This window comes from Stenella coeruleoalba (genome assembly GCF_951394435.1).
Source record: "Stenella coeruleoalba genome assembly, chromosome: 14".
Classification (NCBI taxonomy): Eukaryota; Metazoa; Chordata; class Mammalia; order Artiodactyla; family Delphinidae; genus Stenella; species Stenella coeruleoalba.
Window position 1 is genome coordinate 74,101,038 of NC_137160.1, and position 26,698 is coordinate 74,127,735.

The 26,698-nt window shown below is 41.5% G+C and overlaps 1 protein-coding gene across 7 annotated transcripts in view; it reads right to left on the reverse strand.

Moving 5' to 3' along the window:
• Nucleotides 1-26,698, reverse strand: part of HECTD4 (HECT domain E3 ubiquitin protein ligase 4) — a 190,556-nt gene that overhangs the window by 39,482 nt on the left and 124,376 nt on the right. For all 7 annotated transcript variants that reach the window (XR_013831213.1, XM_079942071.1, XM_079942069.1 and 4 more), the window contains 11 exons: nt 20,684-20,787; nt 19,361-19,522; nt 19,093-19,241; nt 18,721-18,800; nt 16,482-16,645; nt 13,826-14,063; nt 12,906-13,042; nt 12,285-12,411; nt 4,653-4,790; nt 2,943-3,079; nt 1,184-1,344 (listed from right to left, as the gene is read on the reverse strand). Coding sequence is in view for 6 of the 7 variants with exons in the window: in XM_079942071.1 (XP_079798197.1) it covers nt 1,184-1,344; nt 2,943-3,079; nt 4,653-4,790; nt 12,285-12,411; nt 12,906-13,042; nt 13,826-14,063; nt 16,482-16,645; nt 18,721-18,800; nt 19,093-19,241; nt 19,361-19,522; nt 20,684-20,787 (1,597 nt within the window). In the remaining variant the exon portion in view is untranslated. The remainder of the gene's footprint in view (nt 1-1,183; nt 1,345-2,942; nt 3,080-4,652; nt 4,791-12,284; nt 12,412-12,905; nt 13,043-13,825; nt 14,064-16,481; nt 16,646-18,720; nt 18,801-19,092; nt 19,242-19,360; nt 19,523-20,683; nt 20,788-26,698) is intronic.

Here is a 26,698-nt window from a genome sequence, read left to right on the forward strand (position 1 = left end):
GAAGCTATGCCTGTGGAGTTGTTACAAAAGATACCGGCTTCTATTTGGGACGTGGGGCTCTCAGCCATCACGTGAACACAGCGACGTTAAGTCTATCCCTCACACCTGGGTTGTCACTGGGTGGGTGGGCGGGGTCAAAGAATAGCCTTTGAACTTCTGTGTGGATGACTATGACTCCTGCTGAAATGTATGCAGGACACTTCCCTGTGGCACGCCACGCTTCCCATCCTGGATCTTTCTAGGTGAAGCTAGTGCCAAGTATCACCTGTTTGGGTCTTGTGAATTTGATTGTCAAGTTGAACTTAAGACCACCCAAATGGGGCGGTGAAACATCTGAGTGGAGATGGCAAGGAGGCAGTTGGATACGTCCATCTGGTGTTCCAGGAAGAGGTCTAAGCTGTAAATACACTCAAGTTGCTTCAAAATTGACAATATAATGAGAAGTTACAATGCTATTGGATGAACAATATGAAAAATAGTTTATGGGAAGTTTTATCAGAGAGCTCCATTTATCATTATATTTTCTTCTGAATTGTTGCAAGAATTTTTATGACTGAAAGAAGGAATTTGCAGGTGCATGTGAGGGAATTTTGCCAGATCTTTAGGATTTAACCCACAGACGGCAGGCACAGGTCTCCTCAGACCCCCACCAAGTGCTGGGCACAAAGGAGCACTCAAGGAATACCTTGTTAGTTTAACAGAAATGAGCTGGCTGCTCACACAGTGCCTGGACTCCTCTTAGCTGTGTCTTGACTCGGTTTACACTTTAGAACTTTTCCACGTTCTTCAAATCTCCAGACACCCCTCAACACCCCCAACTTACAGCAGAGTATCCATGGCATAGGCCAGGTGATACTGGATGCTGCAACTGTTCTTCCTAACTCTTGCAATTCGCTGTTATCTTTACTAGCTGCCTCTGTCTCTCTCTTAGCTTTGAAAGAAAAGCCTTCTTTGTCAACAATGAATGGCACATGTGATAAAACAGAGTAAGTGGATTTCTGTGACCTGCTAGAAAGAAGTGCTCAATTTTACCTGTGAATTTATTTTTTATTTATTTATTGAAAATTTCTGGCCATGCCACGTGGCCTGTGGGATTTTAGTTCACCAACCAGGGACTGAACCCAGGCCCTCGGCAGCGAGAACTCGGAGTCCTAACCACTGGACTGCCAGGGCATTCCCTTACCTGTGAATTTGAAGGTTGGTATTATCCAGGGTGACCAGCCCATTGGTGGCAGTCCTCCGGTAGCCTGCTGGGGGCCTTTCCAACATATCAATAGGATACCAGTATCGGACCAGCACACCTTCGCTTCGGAGGTACGTTTCTACCTGCACCAATTCATTTACCTACAATAGAAAAAGGAAATGTCTATTTGGTTTTTTATTTTTTTTTTATTTATTTCTTTTTATTTATTTGTTTTTTGAGCACTGACTTTTTTCCCCAAGTTTTAAAATACATATGTATACATATAAGACCAAACTTTTATAGCAGTAAATACTAGTTTCATGTCACTGATTGAGGCTAAAAGTTCAAAGATATCTGGATAGTGTATTTAGTTTTTTCATACCAGCTGGAAAATTTTAATTGGTACAATAAATTAAAGAACTTCAATGTAATCATGAGTTAGAAATTTAAAGAGAAGAGTGGTATATTTCAAGTAACAGTTCAACATGCATTGTTGCCAGGTAAAATTTATGTTCATTGTTTTTATGTTAATAATTTTGTAAAAGCAGGGAATCTGTCTGATCGCTCTATTTTATTGCTAGGAAAATAAAAATGTAAGCTCATGAATACGTATTCTGGATTCAAATAACAATGTAATCTTTATTTAGGGACTACTATTGAAACAAAGGGAATCAAACCACTTGAGACATAACAGAATTATTACTTTAACAAAATGTCTATTTTTCTAATTTTCCTTTCACACGTTTCCATTGCTGAAAAATACTGTCAGTTATGTACTTTCTGATAACCAGAATTAGAGCTTGTCTCAGAAGGCAGTGGGAGATTAACAGTATTACTAATGGAATTTTCTACTTGAAAGTTCACCTTAGTAAATCACTAGCCAACAGCCTCTCTTAAAAATGTAATGATTTAAATTATACTCTGGTAAAATGGAGTCAGTTGAAGATGTAAAATTTTCAATTTCAAAGCATTAGTGATACCTAACATTATCTGTATCCGTAGACAGACAGATACCAAAGCTTATCTATGTGGTGATAGATACTTCTATATCTGAGACTCTTAGGCTTGATCTGTGTATTATTTCATCAGTTTTTCCTGCATGGGAAACAGAAATGCAAGCGTGTGCATGTAACCTAAGGATTATGTAGTCACAGCCTTCAAACAGCCATCAAGGCCTCCGTTTTCAAAAGAAAGCTTCAGCTTGGCCCTTACTCTCTTCTATTATTTCCCCCCTGCCACCCCACCCCACCTTAAACCTTGCTGAGCCCCATGAGAGGGCTCTGCAAAGCTGAGAAGAAAACAACTGATCTAGTTTAATACACTCATTTTACAGACAGGGAAACTGAGGCTGCGAGAACCAGTGAGATGACATGATCAAAATCACAAAACTATTTCTTTGAGTCTGTATAACAATCATGACAATGACAGATGATCCATTCATCAAGGCCAACAGGAGAATTTTCCCTTGGAACTTGGTAGATATAAGGTAGGGACAGCCTGAACATGGTTGATGGAAAAAAACGGCAGCAGCAGCATGGTCTGAAGGCGCTGACAGCACTGAGAGTTAAGAGCTTACGTTCTACAATCAGCGCTGATCTGGGCCCATGAGAAAATCTCAGGCAAGTCATCTGGCATGACAGCACTCAGCCTGGTTTCTTTATCCCTAATTTGAAGAATAATCTATCTGTATAATCACTTTTTAAGATATTTGGAGTCTGGGCATGAAAGTCTCAGTGTATATAAAAGGCTGTTCACTCACTGAATCAACATCTAAGACAACTCCGTGAAGCCCAAAGGTTTTCAGCATCCCTCGGATGGCAAATTTTGGCAGGGCAGTTCCAACAGTACTGCTGGCTACGTTATTGCTGTCTGGAGAGCGGGTTACTACTGTGAGACCTGAGGAGGGTAGAGGGAAAAGTTTTTTCAGCAGCAAGTACCATTATTATTTTGGGACCCTATATTTTAGGGTCTAAAATAACTCTACGGCATTTACCAATACCCTCAGTTTAGCCATAACCCAAAAGGAACACGGCTCAGTCTGGAAGATAATAAAACAAAGTGTTGTAAGAACTCAGGCAATTCAACAATAAAAAGACAAGCCAATTAAAAAATGGGCAGAAAATGTGAATAAACATTTTTCTAAAGAGAAAAGATATGCATGAAAAGATGTTCAACATCATTAATTAGAGAAATGCAAGTCAAAGGCACAATGAGATACCACTTCACATCCATTAGGATGGCTATAATCAAAAAACAGGCAATAGTGAGTGTTGGCCAGGATGTAGAGAAATTGGAACCCTCATATGTGCTGATGGGAATGTAAAATGGGGCAATCACTTTGGAAAACCATCTGGCAGTTCCTCAAAAAGTTAGACATAAAGTTACCATATGACCCAGCAATTTCACTCCCACATATATACCCAGGAGGAATGAAAACATGTCCACACAAAAACCTGTACACAAATGTTCATAGCAGCATGATTCATAATAGCCAAAAGGTAGAAGGAACCCAAGTGTCCATCAATTGACGAATGGATAAACAAAATGGGGTACTATCCATACAATGGAATATTATTTTTGCCATAAAAAGGAAGTAACAACATGAGCTACAACAGGGATGAATCTTGAAAAATTATGCCATGTGAAGGAGGCCAGACACAAAAGGCTGCACGCTGCATGAGTCCATTTTTACGAAACGTCCAGACTAAGCAAATCTATAGAGGCAGAAAGTAGATCAATGGTTGCCAGGGGCTAGTAGGAAGGAGGAATGGGGAGTGGGGAGGGTACAGAATTCCTTTTGGGGGATGAAAATGTTCTGGAATTAGAGGCAATGGTTTGGTGGTTGCACAACTTTGTGAATATACAAAAACGGCTGAAACGTATACTTTAAAAGGGTGAATTTTATGGTATGTGAATTCTCTCTCTCAAAAAAAGAGGAATTAAAAAAGAAAAGTAAATATATATGCCTGCCCCTGCCCATGATGTTTGTGAAGGTCTAATAATGAGTTGTTTTATTTCCTTTTTGTGCTTTTCTGTATTTTCATTTCCTCAAGATATGCAATAGATTTTTAATCAAATGAATAAATACATTGTATAAAATTCCAAAAAGCACAGTACAACCACATATTCATGGTTTATTAGCTGGGCAGCCAGGACTAAGCCCGAGAGGCCTATCTGCAATCCTCCACCCACGCCCCACTTCTCTCTCAAGTGCCCTATCTCACCCTGCTTGTGTGAGTGGTTCTGGGAATGTGGAAGAGGCCCCCAGAGGCCAGACAGCTTCTACTTGTGCCCCACCAGGAAGCCTAGGGCCGCACATGGGAGAGCCTGGAAGAGCTCACATCACCCAGAGTAAGGAGAGTCACCCTAGAAGAGCCAGCAGCTGACTGGCTCAAACTCATGCTTGGGAAAACGCAACTTCTCGTTTCAGAGGAAGTTTAATAGGTGAAGGAAGGGGGCGAAGCAAAACCTTTTCGAACTTTATCAATTGTGAACTTGTTCGCTTCATCCTTAATGTCTTCAATGGTGGGAAGATAAAGGTCTCTTGGGATGCCACCATTCTCCTCGTAGAGGAATTCAACCGTCTGCCGGGCGATATCCACCATGCCTAAAAAATATAACAGAACTGGTAATTCTCCGAAGAGCACACAATCTTCAGTCCAATCATGACACTGACCCATACTTAAAATGAAGAGATAAGGGGAATTTGTGGGAGTATGTAGCCTTTTGGGAATGGTAATTATGCAGTGTCAGTCAAGTTTAAAATACTCAATGCCCTACTTCTAGGCATCTCTCAAATCTCTCCCACAGAAATAAAAGCACAAGTGTGTAAAGGTATAAGAACAGTCCCTGCAGCATTGCTGGGAAATATAAAAGCAACAAAAAAAGGAAATAATGAAAGTATTCATCAATAGAGAATGGTTAAAAACGATGGTACGTTATTATGTAGTCATTTCATTTCAGTTAAGTCAAGAGAACAAACTATAGGACAAATGGAGAGGAAGAAGAAAAGTGAGGGTAGTGTTTTTTTCTTAGTTTATGTATTTTTGTACTGTGTTTGATTATTGTTACAACGAACACATGTTGTTTATTTAACAGAGACAGAGAGCTTCATCAACTTCTTCTATCCAGTACTGGAATTTGCTCTGTCCTTCCTACTTGGAGGGAGAAGACATCATTATATTCAATAGCAACAGCCACAATTAATTAATAAACCAAGTAAATAAATGTCCAAGGCCCTGAAGAAAACAGCACTGTGGGGAGGACAGAGGGGTGACTGCCACTGCTGCCCCACACACACCGCTTGAGAAGCTGTGGGTAAAAAACACCCATTGACAGCATTTGCTTTTAAACAAGGCTTATCTCTATCACACTCATCTACCGCTCCTTTCTTTGCTGGCCTTGCTGTAATGAAAAGGCATAGCAATTTTCTGAGCACAGTTAAGAAGGGGGCTGCCCTTAGAGGAGGATGTGTAGAGAAAGAAGTGTCAGAGAGAATAACAAGAAATGTGGCCTGACAGCAAAATGTGATTCATGCATACGAAGCAACACTACTTCATAATAGATAGGAGGGGCTTCCCTGGTGGCGCAGTGGTTGAGAGTCTGCCTGCCGATGCAGTGGACACGGGTTCGTTCCCCAGTCCGGGAAGATCCCACATGCCGCGGAGAGGCCACAGCAGTGAGAGGCCTGCGTACCGCCAAAAAAAAAAAAAAAAAAAAAAGCCACAACATAATAGATAGGAACAGGGAGTTCCCTGGCTGTCCAAGGGTTACGACTCAGCGCTTTCACTGCTGGGGCCTCCGTTTGATCCCTGGTTAGGGAACTAAGATCCCATAAGCTGCGCAGTTCGGCCAAGTAATAATAACAATAATAGATAGGAACAGAATATTGGTACATAATACAGCATTAGTGAAATATATGTTAAGTAAAAGGAGACAGACACAAAAGACTACATATCATAGGACAATTTATATGAATTATCCAGAAAAAGTACTGGGACTGGGAGTCAGGGCAGGTATTGACATCAGACTGACACTGGAGAAGCTTGCCGGGCTGATGAAAATGCTCAGAAACTGTACTGTGATGATGCATGACTTGTTAATTTACTATAACTCATTGAACTCCACATTTAAAATGAATGAATTTTATAGGATACAAATTGTATCTAAATAAAGTTGTAAAAAATAATCAGCAAAGGTAGAGAGTATGAGGTGCAGTAAAATGAATTTGGCAATACGGTGAAAATTGCCTGAAGTCGGGTGATGGGTAATGCAGATTCATTACATAATTTCTTCTACTTTTGTGTATATTTTAAATAGAAAATATAAACAGACCAATCATGAGCAATGAAATTGAAACTGTGATTAAAAATCTTCCAACAGGGCTTCCCTGGTGGCGCAGTGGTTGAGAGTCTGCCTGCCGATGCAGGGGACACGGGTTCGTGCCCCGGTCCGGGAAGATCCCACATGCTGCAGAGCGGCTAGGCCCGTGAGCCATGGCCACTGAGCCTGCACATCCGGAGCCTGTGCTCCGCAACGGGAGAGGCCACAACAGTGAGAGGTCTGCATACTGCAAAAAAAAAAAAAAAAAATCTTCCAACAAACAAAAGCCCAGGACCAGATGGCTTCACAGGCGAATTCTATCAAACATTTAGAGAAGAGCTAATACCTATCCTTCTCAAACTCTTCCAAAATATAGTAGAGGGAGGAACACTCCCAAACTCATTCTACGGGGCCACCATCACCCTGATACCAAAACCAGACAAAGGTGTCACAAAGAAAGAAAACTCCAGGACAATATCACTGATGAACATAGATGCAAAAATCCTCAACAAAATACTAGCAAACAGAATCCAACAGTACACTAAAAGGATCATACACCATGATCAAGTGGGGTTTATCCCAGGAATGCAAAGATTCTTCAATATATGCAAACCAATCAATGTGATAAACCATATTAACAAACTGAAGAAGAAAAACCATATGATCATCTCAATAGATGCAGAAAAAGCTTTCGACAAAATTCAACACCCATTTATGATAAAAACCCACCAGAAAGTAGGCATAGAGGGAACTTACCTCAACATAATAAAGGCCATATATGACAAACCCACAGCCAACATTGTTCTCAATGGTGAAAAAGTGAAACCATTTCCTCTAAGATCAGGAATAAGACAAGGTTGTCCACTCTCACGACTATTATTCAACATAGTTTTGAAAGTTTTAGCCACAGCAATCAGAGAAGAAAAGGAAATAAAAGGAATCCAAATTGGAAAAGAAGTAAAGGTGTCACTGTTTGCAGATGACATCATACTATACATAGAAAATCCTAAAGATGCCACCAGAAAACTACTAGAACTAATCAATGAATTTAGTAAAGTAGCAGGATACAAAATTAAGGCACAGAAATCTCTTGCATTCCTATACACTAATGATGAAAAATCTGAAAGAGAAATTAAGGAAACATTCACATTTACCATTGCAACAAAAAGAATAAAATACCTAGGAATAAACCTACCTAAGGAGACAGAAGACCTGTATGCAGAAAACTATAAGACACTGATGAAAGAAATTAAAGATGATACAAACAGATGGAGAGATATACCATATTCGTGGACTGGAAGAATCAAGATTGTGAAAATGACTATACTACCCAAAGCAATCTACAGATTCAATGCAATCCCTATCAAACTACCAATGGCATTTTTCACAGAACTAGAACAAAAAATTCCACAATTTGTATGGAAACACAAAAGACTCCGAACAGCAAAAGCAATCTTGAGAAAGAAAAACAGAGCTGGAGGAATCAGACTCCCTGACTTCAGACTATACTACAAAGCTACAGTAATCAAGACAGTATGGTACAGGCACAAAAACAGAAATATAGATCAATGGAACAGGATAGAAAGCCCAGAGATAAACCCACACACATATGGTCACCTTATTTTTGAAAAAGGAGGCAAGAATATACAATGGAGAAAAGACAGCCTCTTCAATAAGTGGTGCTGACAAAATTGGACAGCTACATGTAAAAGACTGAAATTAGAACACTCCCTAACACTGTATACAACGATAAACTCAAAATGGATTAAAAACATTAATGTAAGGCCAGACACCATCAAACTCTTAGAGGAAAACATAGGCAGAACACTCTATGACATAAATCCCAGCAAGATCCTTTTTGACCCACCTCCTAGAGAAATGGAAATAAAAACAAGAATAAACAAATGGGACCTAATGAAACTTCAAACCTTTTGCACAGCAAAGGAAACCATAAACAAGACTAAAAGACAACCCTCAGAATGGGAGAAAATATTTGCAAATGAAGAAACTGACAAAGGATTAATCTCCAAAATTTACAAGCAGCTCATGCAGCTCCATATCAAAAAAATCAAACAACCCAATCCAAAAATGGGCAGAAGACCTAAATAGACATTTCTCCAAAGAAGATATATAGATTGCCAACAAACACATGAAAGGATGCTCAACATCACTAATCATTAGAGAAATGCAAATCAAAACTACAATGAGGTATCACCTTACACCAGTCAGAATGACCATCATCAAAAAATCTATAAACAATAAATGCTGGAGAGGATGTGGAGAAAAGGGAACCCTCTTGTGCTGTTGGTGGGAATGTAAATTGATACAGCCACTATGGAGGACAGTATGGAGGTTCCTTAAAAAAGTAAAAATAGAACTACCATACGACCCAGTAATCCCACTACTGGGCATATACCCTGAGAAAACCATAATTCAAAAAGAGTCATGTACCACAATTGTTCATTGCAGCTCTATTTACAACAGCCAGGACATGGAAGCAACCTAAGTGTCCACTGACAGATGAATGGATAAAGAAAATGTGGCACATATATACAATGGAATATTACTCAGCCATAAAAAGAAACGAAATTGAGTTATTTGTAGTGAGCTGGATGGACCTAGAGTCCATCATAGAGTGAAGTAAGTCAGAAAGAGAAAAACATATACCATATGCTAACACATATATATATGGAATCTAAAAAAAAAAAGGTTCTGAAGAAGCTAGCGGCAGGACAGAAATAAAGACGCAGACGTAGAGAATGGACTTGAGGACACAGGGATGGGGAAAGGTAAGCTGGGACGAAGTGAAAGAGTGGCATGGACATACATATACTACCAAATGTAAAATAGATAGCTAGTGGGAAGCAGCCACATAGCGCAGGGAGATCAGCTTGGTGCTTTGTGACCACCTAGAGGGGTGGGATAGGGAGGGTGGGAGGGAGATGCAAGAGGGAGGAGATATGGGGATATATGTACAGCTGATTCAGTTTGTTATACAGCAGAAACTAACACACCATTGTAAAGCAGTTATACGCCAATAAAGATGTTAAAAAATTTTTTTAATAAAAATATTGAGCAATCAAAAAAAATTTCACATAATAAAAAGTTTTCAAAAGATTGAAAAAAAACGAACTGTGGCCTGATATTAGAAGATTATGGAAAAATAGTCTTTTACAACATTTTCCAGAGGAATTGGGATAGGAGAAAAAAATACTCTGCTGTCTACTAAGCAGGAATCTGGAACTATGGGGAGAATGTGAAATTAAAGTGCGCACAGCACCGAGATGGTTTCATTGCCCTTCTTGGGGTCCTGACAACAGGAGGCTGACCCACCCTCACAGAGGTCGTCCTTTGAGCACTAGAGCCATCTCCCTGTTCTCGTTTCAGCCTTTGCCCTGGTTATATTGAAGGAGACTGTGTTTGAAAGGTAAATATTTTATGTTTAAATTAACATAGTTCAGATGATCTGCCATGGCCACATGGATGGGTCCCGAGAAGACGCCTTGGCAACTGTGTCAGAGGCCAGAGGTATTTCTGGGTGACTCAGGAGGCCAGGAGTCATCGGTCTGGCTCTGGTCTGGCAGCCACCTTTGGATAATCAAATTTCCTGCTGTGCTGTCCATATTTTCCCTCCTGCAAACTGGGAGCAGAGAAGGAGAAGGCACACTTGGCCACAGACATTCAGGATGGCTCTGGGACCAAATGGTAAAAGAAAGAGACATTCTGAGTTAAGCAGAACTTATGTGAAAATAAAGGCACAGTAACCCATGATCATATACAAGAGCTTTCCACCCTTATACTGTAAAGACTCTTTCTCCCTTTCCTACTCTCCCGGAGCAGCAAGAAGCACCAGTCTCCCTCAACAGCTAGTGCCTCCTGTTTCTAAACACAGCACTGCTTTTGCTGAATTAGGCCCAGGTCTCGGCTTCAATACTATGTTGTGAGAGGGGCCAAGCTAGACTGGGCACCCCAGTTATACCCACGGCGGTCTCCTGATCAACCGCACAGCCCTTCCCACAACGTAGTGCGTCATTTCATTACCTATTTCCCACTAGGATGTGAGCTCTGGGAGAAGGAAGCATCTGTGTCTTGCTCGCAGAATAGTCCTTAATCCCTAGCAAATGGCTTGACCCTGGGAGGCACGTGTTGCATGTGTGAATAAGTAAGTGGATGAACCGCTGACTGAATAAATACAACTGAAACAAAGCCTCCTAACTCTGAAAGCCACTGACCTGCTCTGGTGCTTCAAGGCATCACACTGATTAAGGAAAGTCATCTGAAAACAAGGTGAGGTCTATTCTGCAGTCTGAAAGGGCATTTTCTTTCAGATGTTGAGAGTGAATGGAGACGAACGAATTTTCTATCTGTAGGATCTACTACAGCAGATCACGTTGTTCCTTTGTTTAAAACCTCCCAAAGGCTCCCCATTTTACACAGAATAAAATCCAAAGTCCTTGCCGAGGCTGCCACTTCTCCCTGCTTCCTCTCATCTCTTTCCTGCTTCTCCCCCCATCACCCTCTCCTCTTCAGAGACACTGGCTTAGCCTCACTGCCATTCCCTCAACCATACAACTTGACTCCCACCCGAGGATCTTCCTAATGTTGCTCCCGCTGCCTGAAACCCTTAGGACAGACGAAAAAAGAATATTAATTATCTGTCCTGGTTTGGGTCGGCAGCTAAAAGAGGGCTCTGATAAGAGCAGAAAGCAATTACAACATGTCATAGGATGTGTGGCTATTCCCACAGGTTAAGTATAAACACGATCATTCCACTGTCATAGGTCTTAGCTTTGGGGACAGAAAGCATAAAAGAAAAAAAAACATATATATACACATGCACACACACACAGACACACACACACACACAGATTAGTCCTGACACCAATCTGAGAAAAAGGAATTACTCAGCTATCGCTGGAATCAGGGATTCAGTATATCAGTTGGTCAAGAAATAAAGGTCTTTTGGTGGTTCTTCTCCTTACTTGTTCCTAGTCTCAGTCAGGACAAAAGTTAAGAGGAGAAAGAGCAAATACTATCTCCTTACACCACCTCTGACTGCCACAATGAAAACCCAACTGATGCTCCACTGGAAGGGCAGCTGTGCCTCTTGGGAAAAGGCATCTCTGCATCTCCCAAAGCAGGTGTTTCACAGATGAGGAGAAGCCTGAAAACAGAAATCAGCTATCTACACTTAAGACTCCCTAACAATCCACTGTCTGCAGTCAAACTTTGCACTATTCTATGTGCCCAGTGGGAGAAAAATCTCACCATCATCATTGTTACTGTGACATTTAGAACTACATTAACTGAATGCTGACCATATGCCAGACGCTGTTCTTAAAAGATTTATCTGTATTAACTTGTTAATTTTTCATATACATATGAGGTGGTTACCATTATTGATTCCATTTGAAAGGTCAGGGAAGTCTAGAAAGGTTAAGTAACTCTCCCAAGGTCACCAAGCTGGTAAACAGCACAGGTGTGACTTCAGAGCCCAAGCTATTAACCATCAGGCCATCCAGCTTCCTAGTATAACCATGCCAGCTTCATTCTAGCAGCCCATCAACCCAAAATATTGAGTCAAACTGACAAGCAAAGAAAAGCCTAGCAAAGAAAGCAAAAGACCATAGAGTTCAGTAAAGGCCCAGGTAGAAGACATTGTTAAGTCTGGCCCAACTTTAGATGAGCCCCTCTTTTCTGATTTACATCCTGAGTTTCATCTAAACACATCTCTTCAAGTCATGAAGTGAGTTCCCTAGGAAAACATAAAGCACCAGACCTAGTTGTAAAGCACCCTTTATCTGGTCCAGGCCCGATTTCCGCTCTGCTTCATTGCGGAAGCGTCTTCGGATAGTAGGAAAAACCTTGGTCTCCCATGCTTTCACCAGCAGAGCGTAGTGGTCCTCCTGGAAGGAGAAGGCAAACGTGAACAGGGAAGGAACGCCTTGTACAAGAATCAGTCCTTCCCTGACTTACAGCTCTCACCCTGAGGTCTTCACCCCCCTCAAATGCCAGTGACAGAAACACACCGTGGACACCACCAAACTAACTACACCCTCAGAAGCCAGGGGAGGCAACAGATGGCCTAGGGCAAGCTCTTCCTTTCCCTCTAAAGCCATATAAACACTTCACATGATCCACAACTTTACTGCTGAATTACTATCAAAGTACTTTATTTCTCTAACATCCGGATCGCTACTGGGCAATAGAACCAAACAGATATGGCTACTGATATGTGGTTTAGAAAAATGAATACCCCAGAGCCACTGTTCCAACACAATGACATAACCGAAAGCGTAACAACTCTAGCCTTGCACTTGCACGCTCAGATCAAAATATTCCTCGTGGCTTGTCCTGGTCACCAGGGAGCTAAGCAAACGCTCTTAAGTGGGGCTCTTACCTGTGGGATGTCATCGTCATCATCGTCATCACTTTCGTCATCTGCAATGGGGGGCGGATGGGGGTCTGGGCCAGAGGTGATGAAATTCTCATAGCTGAGCTCTACTTTATAATGACAGGAAGTGTCACTATCATATTCTGTAACAAAGCACAATGACAGTGAATTCTAGGCAAGAGCACATGAACTTCTTACCCTTGGACAGACCAGATTCTCCTAATTTGTGTGATAGAAAGACTCTTAGTTCTTGGAGAAATTTTAAAGCTCAGCATCAAGGAATAACTAATCATCTATCATTTCCTATTTGGGAATCTTAAAATAGTTTTTATGGGCATAATTCATTCAACTCAGAGAAGACTTTGGAAGGTTCTTCATCATGATAAAGAATTAGACAGACTCTTAAAATGATTTTCAAACCAGTATCTCAAAGGCCAAATATGGCTGCAGACATCTCATTTTGGGAAGCTCACTTTTATTCAATCTTATTATAAAAATTTTCAAATTATCAGGAATGTTTTTTAGTGCACACTTATACACCCATCACCTAGATTCCACAATTAACATTTTATTATTCTTTGATGGCTTCAGTTTTTGAAAAGTTTAAAAAACGATTAACATTTAAAATTAGGAGATTTTATGTAAAATTCTGGGGCTCTTAGCTGTCTTATAAAAGTAGACAATCTTTCAGACTTGCATTTCCATGTGGCAATATTCTGCTGGCCCTGAGTCGCGGGCAGGCTTCCTGTATGTGGGGGACGCGCTTTCTAGCCTGCCATGCTTCCTCCTGCTCCCCATTTTGTTTCACCGGGCCTGTTACCCCATTACCAGTGGGCACTGGGGTATGTCCAAGTTAAATGGATTTACGGAATTAACAGCATTTGCATTCCCAGGAAGCAGTGAGGCCTTGGGAGGAGGTGGCTTACGTTGCTGAGCAGTGGCCACGGCAGCAATCCGGCACGGTGGCCCATGAGTGCCCGGGTCTGACGCAATACTGGTGCCAGCATCATTGTCACTGTCAGATGCCATGGCAAAGGGCAGGGCCTCGAAGTTAGCGCTGATCTCCTCTGCCAGGTCGGTGCATAGGTCGGCAGTGTTGCGGTGGGCCTGCCCTTCAGCATAGGCAAATGGGCGGGAGCCAAAGTTAGCTCGCGTCTTGGTGTTCTGGAAAGGAGACCAAAGAAAAGACTTGAAAGGACTTAGGTTCATTTATGCATTCATTTCTAACCCCTCGAGGTGAACTTCATAGCAGAGTCTGTGAACCGAGGCAGAGGGGCTGGTGCACCTGTGGACGCAGGCGCTTCGAGCTCTGCACGGCCCCCACTGCCCCTCGCCTGGCACTCACGCTCTTTGCTGCTCAAACGCAGTGACCTTTCTTGTTTCCAGCACTGTTCCTTTCTACCTGATGCCACTGCTCATGCTGTTCCCTTCACCTGGAACTTTCTTTCCTCCAATTTTGTCCATTTAAACTGGTTAATATTCCAGACCTGGCTCAAACATCACTTCTTCAGGGTAATGGGGATGTGATCAGATTTGCTTGGTACTTGCTTCCATAAAGTCTACAATTTTCAATCATATTGTGATGATTAATTTTAAATGTCAGCTTGACTGGCCACGGGGTGCTAGATTAAACATTATTATTGCTGGGTGTGTCTGTGAGATTAGCATTTGAATCGGTGGACACAGTAGATAGCCCTCCCCAGTATAAGTGGGTACCATCCAATCCGTTGAGGGTCTGAATAAAACAATAGGCAGAGGAAGGAGGAATTAAACCCTTTTTCCCTGCACCACTGCTTGAGCTAGGATATCTCATCCCATCTTCTCTTGCCCTCCTAGGACGCAGACTGAATCACACCACCGGCTCTCCTGGGTCCCTGGCCTACAGACAGCAGGTCATGAGACTTCTCAGTCTCCATACTAACAGGAGTCAATTCCTCAAAATAAATCTCCCCTCCCACCTCTGTCTACACACACACACACACACTCTCTCTCTCTCTCTCTCTGTATATATATATATATATATATATATATATATATATATATATATATAGCTCCTATTGTGGGGTGTTTTTTTGTTTTGTTTTGTTTTTTGCCACACCACGTGGCATGTGGGATCTTAGTTCCCCCGACCAGGAATGGAACCCGTGCTCCCTGCAGTGGAAGCATGGAGTCTTCACCACTGGACCGCCAGGGAAGTCCCTCTGTCCTATTGGTTCTGTTTCTCTGGAGAACCTTGACTGATACACACAGTGTTTATTAGTTTGTGATTATATACATACACATATATATTTATGCAAATGTTTGACTAATGTCTGACTCCTCCAACTGGTTTTAACTTCATGAAGACAAAGACCATATCTGTTTTGCTCATTGTTATTATATGTCCAGAGCTTAGCACACTACTTAATATATAGTAGGTACTCAATAAATATTTGCTGAATGAATGAATAGAACAGGCTGCCTTAAATTATTGACATCTTTAATTCACTGCACAAAGTGAGAAAAGATGCTACTATCAGAGGCATGGTACAGGGCCAGATTCTACAAGATCTTCTAAGTCATTATAAAGACTTGGGCTTTTACAACATAGACATGGGAAGCCACTGACTTGTTGAGAGTAGAGGAGTGACATGATCTAACCAACATTTTTAAGGAATCACTGTGGCTGCTGTGTTGAAAAGATGTGTAAAAGGGCAAGAACTAAGGGGCTGGTAGGGAAGGGAGATAGAAGAATATTGTAACATGCTACCCAGAAGATAAGGGTGGCTGGGCCATGACTTAAGTGGTCAGATTCCAGATACATTTTGAAGGTAGGGTCAACAAGGTTTGCTGACAGACTGGATGTGGAGCAGGAGGAAAAGAGAAGTCAAGAAGGATGCCAAGGTTTTTGGCCTTAGAACTGTAAGGATGGAGGTGCCACTTCCCAAGACAAGGAAGGCTAGGGAAGAAGCAGGTTAGGGTATGGGGCAGAGTTAGGCTCAGTCTTAGACATGTTAACTTTGACATGCCAATGGAACATCTATTTCTAAATGTTGCCTAGACTGCTGAATATTTGTGTCTGGAATTTAGGGAGAGATCTGGGCTGGAGATAAGGACTTGGGAGCTACCGCCGTGTAGTGAGTAGTAATGTTTCACAGAACATTAACTGTTAGTAGATGCTCCTTTAAAAACAAAAGAGTTCCATGATTAAGTATATGTGCAGGGATGCTGGGTTAAATAAAGTTGAAGTTTTGAATCTTTACCGAAGGATTCCTCTGAGCTTCTAACATACTAAAGTGACCCGAGACGGTCACGTTCAAAACTTACTTAATGACAGACTCATTTTACTGCCATTGGAAAGAACACTAGTGTCCCTTGCATTGTAGTTTTGGAAAGACTGCCAAAAGGAAGTCAAAGCAGTTAAGCACTCAGGTTCAATGCAAAGGAAGGACCCACTTCTTCAGGTTTGTTTGTGGTTCCTTCTGTTATCAGGTACCACATGTTACGTCAACAAGGCCACGTTTGGTGTCTTTAATTTTTCCATTCTTGATGGAATAAATTACTGAGGAGAATTTTGTTTCCTTTCCCAAAAAGATAACCTGCCTTTTTCTGAATGTGAACCACAGGCCACATCCCACCCGAGACATCTTCAAGATACGGTGAGAGGCGCTGCCCGCAGTATGTGAAGTACACTCGGCCTTTGGCTGGCTGCCCTGGAGGAGGAGGCGTTCCCTCGGTTCTCTCCCAGCCAATTCCTGCCACGTCACCTAGGGCAGAGAACAGGACGGAAACACTTTTTTTTTCCTTTTATTGACTATTAACTAAACTTTCAATTTGCAACTGGCATGAGACTACATATCATTGACTATCTTGGCTTTTATTTATTCATGCCATCAGTTACAGGTGAAAAAGATATGGAGTACCTTGTATTTATATATAGAGAGAGTAACACAATAGAAATAAACAATTTCTGTTTAGAAGAACAAAAATACCTAGTGCCTGAGGTTAAGTTACTTACCACAATTACACATTAAATTTAGCTTTTATTTTCCAGGCAGCCAAGACAAAAAGGGAAAACACTGGGTATGATTTTTTTTTGGGGGGGGGTATGATTTTTTAATAGAGGAATACAAGTTTTTCTCTTTTGACGTGTACCAGATTACTTATGCATAAAGGTAAAAAGGTATTATTTTCTCAGTAAGTTTGCAGAAGACTTAAAAAGGATCTAAAAAAATATAATTTTAAACTCAACCTACAATGTAAGCTGAACATACACCATTAAATCACATTCTGTCCCCTTACATGTATTTAAGGCATTTTTGCAGGAAGCGAAGATCATATAAGCCAAGCTGTTTTCTGATGAAGTGACTAGATATTGTAGTAGAACTTAAAGAACCAAGGGGACCATATCCACCACATCAGCACTATTAGAGGCTGTCTCAGGCAAGCTGCTAGCACACGTAGCTTTAAAATTAGCCTGTTGTAAACTCTCCAATAAGCGCATGAAGTTCTGTGATTCTGTTTTTGATCAGAGTCTCATATGATTTTGAAACCACTAGGCTGGGCTTCCCAATGGCTGGGGACTTGTCACTGTTCACTATGGCACCCGAAGGGCCCAGAAGAAGGCCCAGCATGTAGGAGATGCTCAAAGAGTATCTGCTGGTCAACAGACACTGAAAGTGTTGGTACAGAGATTGGGATCCTGTTGTAATAAGTGGGTTCCTGATTCCTATTCCCACACAGACACATTTCTCTGAGAAAGGGGTAGTATGTTTGCTTGAGGTCTGGTCCAAAATATTCTCAAAAACTAAAGTATGATCAAACAAAATAACAATCAACTATAACAAACGAATAGAACGCCCACTATGGATCCCCTGCTGTCTCTACTACCCCTAGCTTTGTGCTTAAAGCACTTAAGTACTCAGCTGAGATTACAGAGTTCTCTCCATAAAGTAAGAGAGAAACAACTTGCCAGGAAGTAATTTCCAAGGCATAACTTGACCATAGCTGAAAATACCATGCTCACTGGAAAAGTGCAATTTAATAAACAGCTCCCTCAAGGATAAGCAAAATTACCCCCCAGACTGCTACAAGAAGTTATCTATTGGGTTCAGTGACTTAGTAACCCCTACGCAAGCATCCAAGATCATCTATTATACTTAATAATTTCAGTTTTATCAGAGATGATGCTAAGATGTACTGTCTGAAAATAAGTAGCCAACATGTTTGGCTGCTTCTAATGTCAAGAGGACAGTGTCTATATTTTGCTACTTCTGGAGCAGGTAGGACTGATCCCAATTCATCTACTATTACCAGATGAAGTTAGTTATATGGAGGCTTAAAAAGAAGAGGGGAAAGATTTTCTTTTTATTGAATTGACTACATGACTGAAACATCTGGGCAGAAGATGTGACGAAGCTGGACCAGATGTTTAGGCTACCAAGAGCAAAGTCTACAGCATGTATCTTTACCTATTGATAATGAATTTCTTGAGTGCCTCAAGGCGACTGGTAGAGGGTTTTTTTTCAAGCTATTCATCAATGAAAAGCTGATAAAAGACCAAATTTTGGAGAAAAGCAAAATCTCAGATTCTTCTGATGATGGAGGAACGAAAGTCAATGTGACTCCTAAGTTACCAGATGGAGGCTTTAATGATAACAGTGCCTCATAAAATGAGAGGTTTTGTGTAAACTAGGGGACAACAATGACAAGTACTTCATTTTCACTGGAAGACAGTGTCCGTTTTCAGTTGCCAAGTTTCATTAATTTTAACCTATTTTGACCCAGACCTGGGAACAACAGAAATACACAGGGTTAAAAAAAAAACTCCCACCGCACTCACCAGGAGAGAGAGTCACGTCTAAGCGAACGCTCTTCCACTGTAATAAACTGGAGCCGTTGTAGTGCACGGCTCGGCCATTGCTGTGAAAAAAACAAAGAGAAGTCAAAGACAAGGCTAATCAGTCAACACAGAGGAAGGTAAGTAGTGAACAGTAGCATGAGAGTAATCAGAAGAGAAATCCTAAGAGCTATTCTCATTCACTAAATATGAGTATATTTCCAGCTGGTATTTTCTACATTTTTTAGAGTAGAGATTAAAATGATATTACTTTAGTTTTAAAACACCCACATGAAAAAAAAACAAAAAACCCACCCACATCCACTACTTTTTTTTTTTTTTTTTTTTTTAATAATAGTGTTAGTAGCCACTTACTTATGGAAAAGACAAGTGCCCACTGGATTAGTCCAAGCCCCATCTCTTTTCTCTGCTTCTGTAGCAAAGCCAAAGGAAACTATTGGTCCAGTGTCATCATCACTATCTCCATAGGAAACAATTTCAATTTCCCAGTAGAAAGATGGGGCCTGAAGAAACACAAGAAGTGTGCAGACAATCAGAGGGCTCACTGTGGGCCCCTGAACTTCCTCTTTCTCTCACATTTGAAGGAAAGAGGCAGAAGACAGTATGTCATGTGATTTCTCACCTGAATGGGCAGTGGTGAGGTGGCATAGATAAATGTGCCCCGGGGCAGACCGCCCCCAGCGCTGGGGTCAGCAAGGAAGGTGACGGAAGTGAGGTGCGATGAGAACATGCAGGCTCGGACAGGTGGAAATACTCGTGAGGGGCTCCACGTAATCTCTTTGGGCTGCATTGGGGAAAGACACCCTCATTCAATAGAATTGCAAACACAAAATGGAGATGTTGAGATTTCAAGTGACATTTCTTCTTTTACAGATTTCTAACTTTCTTATCTTGAAATAATTTCAAAGCTACAGAAAAACTGCAAGAATACAGCAACTTTTGTATACTCTTACCTAGATGCACTGATTTTTTTGTGATAAAATTCACATAACGTACAATTCACCCAGTTAAAGTGTACAATTTAATGGTTTTTAGTATATTCACGGAGTTGTGCAACCATCACCACAATCTAATTTTAGAACATTCCTGTCCCCCTTAAAAGAAATGGTACCCATTAGAAGTCAATTCCCATCCTCTCTCCTTCCCAGTCCCTGGCAACTACTTATCTGTCTGTTTTCTGTCTCTATGGATTTGCCTGCTCTGGACATTACAAGAAATGGAATCATACAATATGTGGTCTTTTGTGACTGGCTTCTTTCACTTAGCATAATTCAAGGTTTATCCATATTGTAGCATGTATTACCACTTCATTAATTTTAAACGTTGAATAATATTCCATTGTATGAATATACCCATTTTACGCATTCATTCATCAGTTGATGGACATTTACATTGTTTCTCTTTTTCGGCTATTATGAATCATGCTGCTAAGAACATTCACAGAATGCCAATATTGAACATTTTTGCCTCTTTTGCTTTTTTTTTCCCCCAGTGTAACTTGTTTTTCCCCGAGTCTGCTTTTTCTTTTGTTTTATTCACTAGTTTGTTGTATATTTTAGATTGCACATATAAGTGATATCACACAGTACTTTCTCTGTGCCACTTTGGCTTTTTAGTCACTCTTTCTCTCTATGTATACTTATTATTATGAGATGAACTATAGATCTAATTTCAAAAACGTTTTCTTTTTCTGTTATTGATAACATAGAAATTATTTACAAATCAATGAGTTCTGCTCCCCTGCTATCATCTTTCGATATTCAGAATGACAAATCAACGTGCTTTGACATTCAAGGATGAGAGCATGTCACTGCAGAGCATACACCTCCAAATGGCTTTGCAAACACCCATTCTCAGTGCCATTAACATGCTGCTGGGCATTCTGTAATTCTTCAGGCGCGTGCTGCAGACAGGCAGCAGGTGTGGGACACTGCAGAGGGCTCACCTGTCTCCGGTCAGCCTGCAGTGGAGGTGGCGGGGGCCGAGCACAGTCCCGGTAGAGCATCCTCAGCCGTTCACACTGTACTTCCACAACTGCCAGTCGCTCTCCTGGAAGGGGAGACATTGAATATGTGAAAATAAGTCCTACAACTCCTGAGAGGGCTCCAACTCTTTTGGAGTAGGGTCAGAGCAATAAAATGCTTACAAAAGAAGATTATTCAAATTCTTACAAAAGAGCAAATACCCTGAGACATCTTTGTCTACTACGTGTAGCGCAGCAGCAAAGCAATGGGGTCAAGTGCATAGGCTCTAGCGTAGGCTGCCTGGATTCAGAATCTGGATCCATTACTTGATATTTACCATCTCACTTCCAATATAGGGGTAATAATAGTACCTGTGCCTCACAGGGTGGCTGTGAAGATGAGCTAAAATAACACAAGTAGAGCCTTTAGCCAAGTCCCTGGCACAGGGCAAACACTCAATAAATGAAAGCTCTTATTATCATCTACTAAATGAAAACTACTATTTTTTTTTTAAATTTATTTTTGGCTGCGTTGGGTCTTCGTTGCTGTGTGCAGGCTTTCTCTAGTTTCAGCGAGCGGGGGCTACTCTTCGTTGAGGTGCACGGGCTTCTCATTGCGGTGGCTTCTCTTGTTGCAGAGCACGGGCTCTAGGCGCACACGCTTCAGTAGTTGTGGCACACGGGCTTAGTTGCTCCGCGGCATGTGGGATCTTCCTGGGCCAGGGCTCGAATCCATGTCCCCTGCATTGGTAGGCAGATTCTTAACCACTGCGCCACCAGGGAAGTTCCCGAAAACTATTACTCTTATCATCTAAATTGATTTTCTGAAAGTCTATAACCTGCTGAACATCTCCTACGAGCAAGGCACAGTGCTAGATGTTGGAAAATACAAAGTTAATATGAGCTGAAGTCTCCGGTCTGGGAGAGATAAGACATGTATATGCATACACACATACAATAAAGAACACAGTGCAAGGCTAGAGTGTGTTATTATGTGACATAAGACACAAACACAGGCACAGAGGTGTGACTTCATTCCAGGAGCTAGAAAGGCTTAATAATCAGATCTCAGAAAAGTCAGAATTTCAATAAGCAGAGAAGGAAGGGAATTCTGGATGGCTTGGCACTGTGACACTACTCTAGAATAGTCAAGAGTTAGATGTCTCAGGAGTACCTCACATGACACACAAAAATTCAAAATGGATCAAAGACCTAAAAAACCTATAGCTAAAACTCTAACTCCTAGAAGAAAATACTGGTATAAATATTTATGACTTCAGATTAGGCAATGGTTTCTGAGATAGGATACACAAAGCACAAGCAATGAAAGAAAATTTGAGAAACTGGATTCATAAAAATGAAAAATCTTCGTGCTTCAGGGCTTCCCTGGTGGCGCAGTGGTTCAGAATCCGCCTGCCGATGCAGGGGACACGGGTTCATGCCCCGGTCTGGGAAGATCCCACATGCCGCGGAGCGGCTGGGCCCGTGAGCCATGGCCACTGAGCCTGTGCGTCCGGAGCCTGTGCTTCGCAACGGGAGAGGCCACAGCAGTGAGAGGCCCGTGTACCGCAAAAAAAAAAAAAAAAAAAAAAAAATCTTTGTGCTTCAAAAGACACTTGAGAAAGTGAAAAGATAACCCACAGAATGGGAGGGAGTACTTATAAATCATATCTGATCAGGGACAAGTATACCTAGAATATATAAAGAACTGTTATAACTCAACAATAAAAAGACAAATAACCTAACTAAAAACAGGCAGCAAAGCTGAATAGATATTTGTCCAAAGAAGATATACAAATGGTCAATACATATGTGAAAAGATGCTCAACGTCATTGGTCATTAGGAAAAGGCAAATGAGATACCATTTCACACCTACTAAGCTAGTTATAATAAAAAAGACAGTACCAGTGTTGGCTAGAGTATGGAGTAACCGGGACCCTCATACGTTGCTGGTGGGAATGTAATAAGCACAGCCACTTTCGAAAATGGTCCCTCAAAAAAGGAAGCAGTTCCTCAAGTTAAAACATAGAATTGCTGTAAGACCCAGCAATTCCACTCCTATATATATGTAACAGAATTGAAAACATAGTCATATGCACAAAAACTTGTATATGAATGTTTATAGCAGCATTATTCATAATAGCCAAAAGTTAGAAACAACACAAGTATTCATAAATTGATCAATGGATAAACAAAATGGTCTATCCATACAATGGAAAGGTATTCAGCCATGAAAAGTAATGAACTACTTGATACCTGCCACAATATGGACAAACCTTGAAAACATTATGCTAAGTGAAAGAAACCAGACACAAAAGGCCACACACATACTATATGATTCCATTTATATGAAATGCCCAGAACAGGCAAATCCATAGAGACGGGAAGTAGACTGACGGTTGTCAGGGGCTATGGGAAGGGGGTGGGGATAATGAATATAGAGGGTTTTCTTCGCGGGGGGTGGTTATAAATGTTCTGGAATTAGTGGTGATGGCTGCACAGCTCTGAATGTATCGGGTTGGCCAGAAAGCTCGATAAGGTTTTTCTGTAACATCTTATCGAAAAACCTGAACGAACTTTCTGGCCAGCCCAATGTAAAAACCCACTGAATCGTACGCTTTAAAATGGTAAATTGTGTGGTATGCAAATTATATTTCAACTTAAAAAGATGTCTTAGGAAGAATAAGATGTACTCTAATAAAAGTAAACCACAGAATATGTTTAGGATAGTAGCAAGAAAGATTTATTGACATACCTAGTACCTACAGACACTTAAGACACCTAATATAATCCAATGATATGGATTAGAGAGTGATCAAAGATAAAATAGTCAAAGTGGAGCCAGGAGTGAGGCCAGGCCATGAGGTACATGTCTAGTGTTCTTTATTTACACCTGGGAGTCAGGGACACAAGTCTAGATCTGTGCTTGCCAATAGACAAACCAAAGAGGGGGAAACTATTTAGTTATAGATTCGTGGAGTCCATTACATAAATGTAAAACTGGCTACTCATAAAGAGCCCAATTATTTTTAATAAACATTTTCCAATTATTTTTGTTAAAATGACTTAAAAGTTATTCTGAGAGACCTGATACACAGAATGCTGGAGGATACAGTGAATAACATCTGCAGCAGTGTCCTTATAAGCAACCAGTAACAAGTGTCATGGAGATACTTCAATGCAGATAGGTGGAATCAGACCAAATAATAAGGGAAAAGCAATTCTTAGGAAGAAGGAAGGGAGTGGGGGCTGTTTGGCAGAGTTGAGGCATGTCTGCCATGAAGTAGGCTTAACATAAGAGGAGATTTTTATAGCATCTAGTATGAGAATAAAAAGCTCCTAAGCTACAAATTCAAGAAAGAAAAGGCTGATTATATTGTACTTTCGCCATAGTGACAAGTAAGTGCCAGACCCGGCTGTAAATTCATTCCAATCTATAAATGACAACTTAACAGTAGTAACTGCACTTAGGAAAGCCAGCCTCTCAGTGACAGCTCTATGCACCTGACAAGCAGCCACTCAAATCAGGGCTTCAGGAAGGTAACTGTGATGACAATGGGAAAATACAAAGTGCGAGAAGGAAAAGTTTGGAGAATAATGCATATGCCTAAACATGAGATAAAAAGTACCCGACTTAAAGAGCTGGTAGTGGAGATGAACAGAAAAGAGATAAATTTCAGGAGCATTTCAAAGGAAGAATCAGATACGGCAACTGATTGGATGTGGAAGGACTCAGTGTCTGAGGGTCAACAATAGCCCGAGTATAACCAAGAATAGGGAATTCGGAAAGGAGAGTGGATTCCAGAGTAAATGATGACTTTGGTTTTAAATGTGGTATATTCATGAGGCTGGGGCTTGCGGGGGGTTCCTTCTATGAAAAATAGCTACCAGGCCTGCACCTCAAGAGAAGGACTGCCCACAGCAGAAGCCATGAAAGCACAAGGAAGGGCAGATAAAGCAAAGAAGGTGGGTCAAGGCAAAACTTAGAGCAGTTTCTTCAAGTGAGCTGTGAGGGCCACTTGCATCACACTGCCCAGGCCCACCCTTGACTTCTAACTTTTTGGTGGAGCTTGGAAAGCATTTTAAACGTGCCTCCCAGAGATTCTTACAAACTTTCCAAGTGTGAGAACCTCTGGCTCAGGGAATGTGTACATTTAGGAAGGAGGGAGAAAAGGAAATCTGAGAGATTCTGCTGTCTGTAAGAGTATAAAAAAAAAGTTGAGAACTTTTTCGGTTTCTATATGTCTCTTCTTCAGTTTCACAATCTATTTCCTATGCTGTTTCAACCAAGGGATCCAGTTAACTCCCCAGGAATATTTCTTTCTTTCTTTCTTTTTCTTTTTTTTTTAGTATTTATTTATTTATTTGGCTGCGTCGGGTCTTAGTTGCGGCATGCGGGATCTTCGTTGCCGCGTGCAGGATCTTCATTACAGCTGTGGGATCTTTAGTTGCGGCATGTGGGATCTAGTTCCCTGACCAGGGGTCGAACCCGGACCTGCATTGGGAGCCCAGAGTCTTAGACACTGGACCACCAGGGAAGTCCCCAGGTATATTTCTTTATGAGAAAAAGCTCTGTAGTGCTATCTTCCTAGACCAAATGGAATTAGGTACTCTTTTCTTTGGGTTAGAGAAGCTATAAAATTTAGCTATGAGTGAGTTAACATTACAGTGGCCAAGTCCGTGGCTTAATTCATCCCAGATGAAGTAAAATAATAAAAGAAACTCATTGAAAATTTTTTCATTTTAGAGAATCAATATATTATCACATATACATTTTATGACACTTTCATATATGAAATTTAAAAATCTTGATACATTAAAAAATAAAAATCAGGGACTTTCCTGGTGGTGAAGTGGTTAAGAATCCACCTGCCAAGGCAGGGGACACAAGTTCGAGCCCTGGTCTGGGAAGATCACACATGCTGTGGAGCAACTAAGCGCATGCACCACAACTACTGAGCTGGCGCTCTAGAGCCCGCGAGCCACAACTACTGGGCCTGTGTGCCACAACTACTGAAGCCTGCGTGCCTAGAGCTTGTGCTCCACAACAAGAGAAGCCACTGCAATAAGAAGGCTGTGTACTGCAATGAAGAGTAGCCCCCGCTCGCGGCAACTAGAGAAAGCCCGTGCGCAGCAACAAAGACCCAACGCAGCCAAAAAAATAAAATTAAATAAATAAATAAATAAATAAATAATCGAAGAACTCTTTCTCCTCTACCCACCACTTTGGATCTAATTTATTAAACAGCATTTCTTCTGAGCACAGGCTCTGACTCCCTAGCAGGCTATAAGAATCCACTACTGGGGCTTCCCTGGTGGCGGAGTGGTTAAGAATCTGTCTGCCAGTGCAGGGGACATGGGTTCAAGCCCTGGTCTGGGAAGATCCCGCATGCTGTGGAGCAACTAAGCCCATGTGCCACAGCTACTGAGCCTGTGCTCTAGAGCTGGTGAGCCACAACTACTGAAGCCCGCATGCCTGGAGTCCATGCTCCACAACAAGAGAAGCCACCACAATGAGAAGCCCGCATACCGCAATGAAGAGTAGCCCCCGCTCACCCCAGCTAGAGAAAGCCCACATGCAGCAATGAAGACCCAACATAGACAAAAATAAAAACAAATAAATTAATTAAAAAGAAAAAAAAAAGAATCCACTACTGTGTTGAAAAGTAATTCAGATATGGGTTTTTTTTTTTTTTTTTTTGCTACATTGGGTCTTCGTTGCTGCACACAAGCTTTCTCTAGTTGCAGCGTCTTCGTTGCGGTGTGCGGGCTTCTCATTGCGGTGGCTTCTCTTGCTGTGGAGCATGGGCTCTAGGTGCATGGACTTCAGTAGTTGTGGCACACGGGCCCAGTAGTTGTGGCTCACGGGCTCTAGAGCGCAGGCTCAGTAGCTGTGGCACACGGGCTTAGTCGCTCCGCGGCATGTGGGATCTTCCTGGACCAGGGCTTGAACTCATGTCCCCTGCCTTGGCAGGCGGATTCTTAACCACTGCGCT